We start from the raw sequence: 8,599 nt of genomic DNA on the forward strand, positions 1-8,599 counted from the left end.
GCTGCTGGGGTGAGGGTGTCTGGGGGCCGCGGAGGCGGGGGGGAGGCAACAGTAGCCGGCCTGACCATGGAGCTGGGCTCTCCCCCCAGGGTCAGGGTCTCCCACAGCCCCCCCTTTCCCAGGCAGTCCTGCCCCGAAAACTTGCACTTCCCAGGCGTGGGCAGCTCTTGTGCTAGGCTCAACTGTAGGTGCCCTGTGTGAGGAGAGCGCCTGCTCCCACCTCCCCAGAGGGAGAGGCCAGGGGGCAACCCTGGCCCTCCGGGGCTGGAGGCCTGGAGAAGTCAGACAGCGGCCCGGTTCGGGACCCCGACCCCACCTCCTGCGGCCCGCGTTGAGACTGCGAGGAACCCCTCCCCGATGAGGGGGTGGGGGAGGTGGAAGTCGGGACCGAAGTGACCCCAGGGGCTGTCAGGTGCCCGTCCTGAGCCTCTGCTACCCGGGTTGGGGAGGAGGGTGGGATGATGGGGGAGCCGCCTCGGAGCCCAGCTGTCGGCTGAGCCCGGCTGGCCGGTCACCAGCTGCCGGCGCCCTTGTCGCGGCCAGATGAGTCGGCTCAGCCAGGGCACCGCAGCCCGGCCTGGCCGACCCCCGCCTCTCCGCCAGCGGCCCGCGGGACCTTCTGCAAGCCACGGGGAACCGTATGGAGCCGAGAGGGGAGGAGCCACGCGCTTGCCTCATTGTAGAGATGGGAAAACTGAGGCCCGGGAAGGGCCGCCCCCCCCCAAACCCGTCCGGTCTGGGGGCGCACCCTTACGCCGTCCCAACAGGGAAGGAGACCGAGTCCCGGGCCGTGGGGAAGGGCCTGACGCAGACCCCACGGCAGCGCGCACGGGCGCCTGGTCGTTTGTAAGAAGTTTATTTCGACATTTAAAAAAGAGAAGAGAGCCGAGCCGGGCAGGCTCGGCTGTTCCGGGGCGGGCGGAGGAGGGGCCCGGGCGGGGCGGGAGAGCGAGACCCCCCTCGGTCCTCGGCCGCCCCTCCCGGTGGGGGGGACAGGGGCACAGACTCACAGTTCACGGACACGGCCACGGGCTCGTGGGTCACGAATAAATAACTTCATATACACTTTGCACACGGTATGTACAGTGCAGGCGCTCGAAGCAGGAGCCGCAAGCGCAGGGTCCCCGCACCCCGCTTCTCCCGGGGGTCTCCATCTAGAGCTTGGAAGTCTGGGGCTGTGGGAGGGGACGGAGCTGGAGGTCAAGCTCGCCCGCTCCTGAGAGAAAAGAAGGGGGCTTCTGGAGGGGATAGGAAACGCACAGAGACCGCGGGCCGCGCCAGGAGGGCTAAGGGGACGCAGCCGGGGGCCCGGCTTGGGCGGACTGGCCCGAGACCCTCGAGGGGACGCAGAGATGGGAGGCGCCCGGGAAGGCCGGCGGCCCCCAGCCCAAGGGACGTTGACCTGGGCGCGGGGCGGGCGGGCGCCTCACCGGGGCTGCGCGGCGCGCGGGAGGACGCCGGCCAGCGGGGGCAGCGGCGGGGGCGGCTCGCTGGCGCCCTGGAGTCCGTGGATGAGGATGCGGGGCACGAGGGGCCTCTGGAGCGCGGGCGGCGGGGCGCTGGGGCCCCGGTACAGGTAGAGCGCCGCGCCCGGGTCCAGGTTGGAAACCAGACTCTGCGGGTAGAAATAAGGCGACGGGAACATCCGCTGGAGCGCCGAGTAATTGCCCGCCTCCGCCAGCAGCTCCAGGCCGACGGCTGTCTGTCGCTTCCACTTAGTCCTGGGGACCAAAAGAGACGCGCACGGCGAGGTGAGGGCCGGGGACCCGCAGGAGCCCGCGCCGGGGACGGCGCTCCCACGGCCCACGCCCGGCCTGCCGTGGCTCCTGACCCCATTCTGCAGAAAAACAAACTGATAAGCCACCCTTTTGCCATCACCTCAAGCAGCAGTGAGCCCGGGATCTAGAGGAAGCCCGGTCCTGGATCCCGCCGCGGCGGGCCCTCAGCACCTCGGTCCCACTGGGACTCCTCCGGAAGCAAGACCTCCCTGGACGGTGGCGGGCGAGGCGCGATCCACCACCCCCACCCGGGGCCAAGGCTCCAGACGTGAGCTGAGGCCACTGCGCTGCACCCGTCCCCACTCCCAGCCCCTAGACTCCCATGGCCAAGGCCAGAGAAGGCCGACCCAGACCGTCGGGCTCACCTGCTGGTGAAGCTGACGCTGGCCAGCCTGGGTCCCAGTCACCCCCAGCCCCCTGCTTCTCCGGAACGATTCATCATCATCATAATTGTGTAATTACTGTAACAGACCTTAATTATTGATGCCCCGGGCAGTAATCAGTATTTATTATTCATGGGGCTTGCCAGTGTTTCCAGCTCCTTTAACAGAACCGCCCAGTCCAGCTTCAGCTGAGCTGCAGCCATCGGCCTGCGTGAGGGTGGTCCTGTGTGGGCTTCACTCGTGTGGCTGCTGCACCTGTGCCTCGTCTGCCTTCCGCTGGGACACAAGGAGTCAGGCCCCAGGAAGCTCTGCTTTCCGGGTCACCCTGTCCCTGGCATGCCAAAATCGGGCGGGTGCCCTCCTCTAGTTTCAGGGCCGAGGAACTCAGCGGAAGCTCGCAGACCCACGGGGCCACTGGGATGGGACCACGACCACCGGCACCTGAGGGCCATGGCTGCTGGCTCCAGCAACACTGGAGACCCACACCCCGCCACAGCTGAGGCTTCCACAGGGAGAGCTCGGGAGGCCAGCTGGGGCAGGCGGGAGTTCACCTGCCCCGGATGACTGGGCACTGCATCCTGAGTCCACACTCCTCCTTGGGCCGTCACAGTGAGAATGCGCTCGGCCCAGTTTGCTTACTTTCACAGAATGGAAGGAGTCTCGGGGACCTTTCTTGTGGGCCTTGACGGGCGCGCACGAGCCCCGCCTTACCTGCGGTTCTGGTACCAGGTCTTGACCTGGGTGTCGGTGAGGTTGAGCGAGGCGGCGAGCTCCATGCGGTCCTGCACGCTCAGGTACTTCTGCCGCTCGAAGCTGCGCTCCAGCTGTGCCAGCTGATGGTCGGTGAAGGCCGTGCGCGCCTTGCGGGGCTTCTTCAGGCGCACGGGGGGACTGTCCCGGGAGCTGGAGATCTCGCGGTCGCCCTCCTCCTTCACTGGGGAGACAGCGGCGCGTCAGGGCCCGGCTGCCGCCCGCTCCATCCCGCCCCGGTGCTGGCGATCGGCTAAACGCGGCGCGCTGGCCCCGCCGCTCCAAGCGCAGCGAGCGCTGTGAGCGGACGGCTTCCCAGCTCCCCCAAGAGCAGGGCGCGAACCGAGAGCGGTGGAGGAAGCTCCCCAGGCCTTGCGCCTCGGAGAGTTCCCGGGAGAAAGAGCCCGGAGAAAACGCAACCCGCTTTCCGCTCCCCCGCCGCGCGCCGGGATGGGATGGTCCGAGCCGCCACCGCGATGAAACCGGACCGGACCCGCCGCGTGGGGAGATGGGAGGGAGCTCCCGCGTCACCCCGCCCCACCACACACAACCCACCCGTATCCCCGAGGACAGGGATGCGCTGAGCACCTGTGTCAGGTTGGAAAAACCCGCGTGGAGAGATAAAAACCGGCTCCCGCGCAGCAGTCCTGCAGAGGGGAGTCCTGCGCCCACCTCCCTCGGGCCCCCCGCTCTAGACACGGACCTGCCGCGGTAGTGCTGCCTTCGAACTGTCTAGTGGGCGATCGCTGGCCCAGAACCGGGCGCTGGGCCCTTGGAGAAGGCAAGCGGGCTCGAAGCGCCTTGCGTTAGGCACTCCCGCTGCCTGCTGGCTGGGTTTCCTTGTGGTCACTTTGCCCACCCTGGCACTGTGTGGCTACAGCCCACAGCCGGGTCCCTACCCCCCGGGGCCAAGGATGGCCAGGGCCAATGCAGATTTATTTTTGTCCAGACAATTTCGTTGGTGCCGACTACACAAGAACTGCACCCTCGGTCTCTCCGTGGAACAAACGCACTGCTCTCCCTCCTTCTCACGAAGCGAATCTGTGACTGGAGGGGATCCCCATCTCTCCAAAACACACAGTGTGGGCTGCAGGCTTCTGCGCCCTCACCGCCCTGATCTCTCTTTATTCTCTTTAACGGTGAGTTTCATCGTGCCTGGCATTTGCTGTGACAGGGTGCAGCTGAATGTGGGTAGATTTCTCTCTGTAGGAAACAATAATCCGGTTAATTGAACCACTGGGGAGCAAGACTTTTCAACCGGAAAGGCAGCTTTGTTGCGGAGAGGGCAGCGGGCCCCAGCCTGGAGCTGGGAGCCGAGAGCTGCAGGAGGGGAAGAAACCTGCGTCCTCCGTCGTCCAGCCGCCGGGGTCCTGCTCCCCCTCACCGGGGCCAAGCCACAGTCAAGAAGGGATGGGGCGGGGCAAGGGTGAAGTGTCTAAATGGATCTGACGAAAGAGGGACCCAAACTTAAAACCCCTGGCTTGCAGGAGCCGAGGCCCGGGTGTGTGGGCGGTTGGGGCTGCCCGGCTTTCTCTCCCACGCCCTGGATGCTTCCGCGTTTGGGACAGTCGGGCCTCAGCTTCATCAGAGGCTCTGGTCTGGAGCCCTGCTGGCCCAAAGCTCCAGCCCACGGGCTGCTCTGGTTCCTGCAGGCCCTGGCCTCCCACAGCCTTCCTTCCCCGCAGCTTCTTGCAATTTCCCCCTTCGCCCTCCTTAGAAGAAGTGACTCAGCGTGGAAGGCAGGGCCCCTCCCCTTGCCACCGGCCAGGCTTCCTGTCCACCCCCCCAGGGGGCTCTGGAGGAGTTACCTCCACATTTCAGAATCACTCTAGAACACCAAGGACAGTGATGGGACGCGGGGAGGGGAGGAGGTTTCCAGCTGCCAGACCCTTCTCTCTCATCAGACTGTCACCCCGGACTGAAGAACTTGGGTATTCCAATACCCTTACAGCACCCTCCGATATCAAACCTGGAGGAAAAGCTGTAGAGGCGTTTTCTTGTGCACCCGCCCGTCCGCCCTCACAGCCTTTACCAGCCGTTAGCACCAAGGCTGGAGAAGCCGGCCCCTGCCGTGGCTCTAACCAGAGCTGAGTGGTCTTGTCATGGTTGCAAATTGGAAATAAGGAAACCCTACCACCCCCACCTCCCCACCCCGACACACCTGCCTGTCTCTAGAACAAATTTGGCCTCTTGGATGAGGCCGCGGAGGGGGAGCAAGGTTTGCTGGACCTACGTCCCTCTCAATCTCTTCCTGGGTGTGTGTGGGGGGGACCTCATAATCTGGGTGTTTTTCAAGCGTGGCAGGGCCCAGCCAGGCTGAAGGAGCCTCGGCAGGTTGCACGGGAAGCTGAGAGGAACGGGCTGCGAGCGGGCGGCCTCACAGGGCAGAGCGAGCAGCTAGCGAGTTCTTGGCTGGGAGGAGGGCGTGCAGGAGCCTTCCTGCAAGTTTCTGTGTGAAGGGGTTAGCAGGTGCAGGGCCCCCAGACAATAAAGAAGCTGCTTTTGGAGGGACATTTTGTCTTATGAAAAGGAGGTCCCAGAAATTATTTACACCACCAGGGCAGCAGGGAAAAGCCTGCCAGCTTCCCTTTTCTATCAAATGAGGGGCACAGGGCTCTTCACCCCCCCCCCGTGGCCGTCACCCCGCGAATTCCTCTCCTGGGGGGTCCGACCCTGACGAACAGCTAATGTTGAGATAGTGACCAGGAGATGTTCTGTGTGTTTTTCTTTTCTTTCCTCCACCCTTTGCTCTCTCTTCCCTGTCCCTTCCTTTCCTTCTCTTTTTCCTCTTGTTTCTGATCTTAGCTCTTTGGCCAAGTCAGAATGAAGATTGGATAGTCCACTACATAAACGGGAAGTAGGCAGGCAGCAAGTCCGCCGTGGGTGCTGTCTCTACTTCCAAGCCTGTCTTTCTTTTTGCTGGTTCCACTGCACGCCATCTGCTCTTCCCAGCCTGGCAAGCCAGGCTCAGAGGGGGCAAGGATCGTGAAGGTTCCCAAAGCACTTTACAGGCTTCCGCTGCGGCCCGGTGACGGTCGGTCCCCAGCACTGCCTGCACAAAGTCTTTTCCCAGAGAGCCACTGGTCCACTGCTGCATGGGGTTAGTACCAGCTGGAGTTTAGAAAGTTTGCTTAGTGCATTTGGGGAGTCTCCTCAAGCACGCCGGACCCTTCCCAGCCCCCACACCGTCCACTGGATACAGCCACGGAACTGGCTGCGTGGTTCCCATGAAACCGGCTGTTCAGCCTGGGCCTGGAGGGAGCCTGGAGGTGGGTGCACAGGCAGGTTCCCGTGTGCGCGCGCACTCAAGTTTTTAAAACACCAGTTTTGCAAAGATCACATTCCCGCCAAGTTGCCGCCTCCACTTCTCTTACCTTTATATTCAGAGTCGGACGACGCATTGCTGCCACCCTTGTCCAGCTTGTCTCTGAAGTCCTCCCCGGCCTTGGCTGCAAGGCGTCCGCCAGGCTCGGGGGCTGCCGGCTGTCCGCTGCTGGAGTAGGGTGCGCAGGCCGCGAGTGGTTTGCAATCGGCAAGAATGTCCCGGATCAGAAAGGAGGAGGTGACGGTGCGCGACTGGGCCGGCGCCGAGAGCTGCCCCTGCTGCAGGTGGGAGTCCAAACCGGGGCCCGGGGCTGCGCCAGGCCGTGGGGCGCCGGTCTCCAAACAGTCCCGTCCAGGCGAGGCTGGCGAGGAACAGTCGCTGCTGCTCTCAGAGCGCGGACTCAGCTCCAGGGGCGACCCGCAGTCCCCGAGCAAGGGGTCCCCCTTGGGAAGGGCGGGGCTGCCCGCACGGTGGGAGAGGATGGAGTCGATCCCAAAGCCATTGGAGCCTTCCATAGCCAAGATGCGACCCGACCGTCCCCGCAGCTCCCCACCCACCCCCGGCCCCAGCCGCCGCCGCTGCCCCTGCCCCTAGCTGCGGGCTGGCATGGGGAAGGCGGGCAGGGAGCCTGCGGGCACCTTGGACTAAGTTCAGCCTTGGGGGAGCCCGGGAGCGCTGGGCCAGCCTCCTCTGCGCATTAGATCCAGAAGGGCTCAGCGCATCTTCTGCAGCACCGCGCCGAGCCGCCGAGTCGAGGGGGGGTGGTGGGAGTGTCAGGGAGGAAGGGGAGGGCGGGTGCGTCAAGTTAGGGAGAGCGAAGGGGGAGAAGGACGCCCGAGGGCCCCTTTGGCACAGAGGAAACGCGAGAATGCTGGAATCTAAATAAAGAATGGCTATTTTTTGGAGGGGCAAAAATCTAAATCGCACCGTTTTTTTCCAGGCCAAGCAGTGGCCGAGGGTGTCGGGGTCAGCGCCAGGGAGAGCCGCGAGCCCCAGCCGGTTCGGGGCCGGCGGAGCGGAGCGCACCTGCCGGCGTCAGCACCGCGGAGAGCGGCGGCGGCCAGCGGCGCATGCCGGCCGCACCTGCCGGGCTTCGTGCGCCGCGCCGGGGCCGTCAGCACCGCGGACAGCGCTCGCCGCGCACCTTCGCCGCCCCCGCCTCTAAAAAAAAATGAACTTGTGTCACTTTTACTTTGGGGCTGGGTGGATTTTTTTTTGTTGTTGTCTTTTTTTTTTCCTGGTGTGTGTGTGTGTGTGTGTGTGTGTGTGCGTGTGTGTGCGTGTGTTTTAAAGGGGGCTCGCCCACGTGTCCCCGGAGTGGTGTCGCTGATTGGCTCTGTCCGATTTTGGGGGTGATGTCACGACTCCGCCAGCCGCCGGCCGAGTCCCCTTCCGTGTGATTGAAACAGACACTGAATTAATGCCGGCGTAGACCCCCCTGTTGGCCGGCGGCTTCCACGCAGCTCGGCTTCCCGCAGGTGGGCGATGCGGGCCTAGATGGGGGCCATCTCCCGACCAAGGTTGCAGGGGCGCCCACCCCAGGCCCACAGTTGTGCAACGAATTGGCTCCTCGCGGTCCGCCCTAGCCCCTTTTCCTGCGCCCCCCCTTCTGGTTTTTGTTTTCCTTCTTCCGGCCGCAAAAAGGGGGCTCCGTGCGGTGGAGAAGGACGCGTGTACAGTGAACCCCTCTGCCTGAGCGGGGAAGGAATTCCATGAAGTTGTTTTCGGGCGTCTCTCCCCCCGGCCCCCCGCTGGGTTCTGGCTGTTTCCTGAGTGGGGCGATTCGCAGTTCTCTACAGGCGCTGAGGCCCCAGGGGAAGTGGGAAGGCCGAGTGGGTGCCCCGGGACGGGGGCCGGCACAGGGAACGTACCGACCGCGGGAAGATCGCGCCCCGGACGTCGGGAGACCTGGAGAGGCCCTCGCAGTCCGGAGCAGGCAGCCCAAGGGACGAAGGGAGCCGTGGCCCCCGCCCCCTATAGGGGCCTCCTCGGCTACCGCTTTGACGTTTGCGCCTGGGGACCGGAACGCACCGGAGCTTGCAAGCGCCAGTGTAGACTTCTGCGAAGAAAGGCTTCCGAATCCATGCGGGGAGGCCGCGCGCCCGGGGGTACGCTTCGCCAGCAGCGCGGGGGCACTGGCTCCAGCGGTGCGAATGATGCACGCCCCTGCGCTCCCCACATCTGTGGTCGGCCTCCGGGGGCCAGGCAGATCTGAAGCGCGCCCAGCGCCTGGTTCCTCTCCGCACCCGCCCCGGAGCGCAGACCTCGGCAGGCCCAGGGAGCGCAGCCCGTGCGCCCGTGGCCCAAGGCGCCCGCTCAGCGCCGGCAACAGGCCGCGAGCCCAGGCCTTTCCAGCCCGGCCC

At 64.9% G+C, this 8,599-nt stretch overlaps 1 protein-coding gene across 2 annotated transcripts; it reads right to left on the reverse strand.

The window, feature by feature from the left end:
* Positions 1 to 1,258: 1,258 nt before the first annotated feature.
* On the reverse strand, positions 1,259 to 7,368 carry BARHL1 (BarH like homeobox 1). Of its 2 annotated transcripts, none has more exons than XM_040963760.1 (3): positions 6,286 to 7,368; positions 2,873 to 3,095; positions 1,259 to 1,721 (listed from the first exon to the last, which is right to left on the reverse strand). In XM_040963760.1, exons 1-3 carry the CDS (start codon positions 6,749 to 6,751, stop codon positions 1,427 to 1,429), a joined length of 984 nt encoding a protein of 327 aa, XP_040819694.1. In that variant the 5' UTR covers positions 6,752 to 7,368; the 3' UTR covers positions 1,259 to 1,426. The 2 variants fall into 2 exon arrangements, with proteins under 2 accessions (XP_040819694.1, XP_040819695.1); XM_040963761.1 differs by lacking the exon at positions 6,286 to 7,368 and adding an exon at positions 4,032 to 4,061 and having other exon boundaries at positions 1,427 to 1,721; positions 2,873 to 3,102.
* Between the last annotated feature and the right edge of the window lie 1,231 nt (positions 7,369 to 8,599).

This window comes from Ochotona curzoniae, unplaced genomic scaffold (genome assembly GCF_017591425.1).
Source record: "Ochotona curzoniae isolate NIBS_2020 unplaced genomic scaffold, NIBS_Ocur_1.0 scaffold_3208, whole genome shotgun sequence".
In the NCBI taxonomy this organism is placed as follows: domain Eukaryota; kingdom Metazoa; phylum Chordata; class Mammalia; order Lagomorpha; family Ochotonidae; genus Ochotona; species Ochotona curzoniae.

What these genes read in the sequence shown, in the direction of transcription:
- BARHL1 (XM_040963760.1), bottom strand. Translation starts at nt 6,751, where the DNA reads ATGGAAGGCTCCAATGGCTTTGGGATCGACTCCATCCTCTCCCACCGT. An exon ending in GTCCGACTCTGAATATAAAG is followed by an intron (nt 3,096 to 6,285) that starts GTAAGAGAAGTG and finishes CTGTCTCCCCAG; the next exon opens with TGAAGGAGGAGGGCGACCGC. An exon ending in ACCTGGTACCAGAACCGCAG is followed by an intron (nt 1,722 to 2,872) that starts GTAAGGCGGGGC and finishes TTTGGTCCCCAG; the next exon opens with GACTAAGTGGAAGCGACAGA.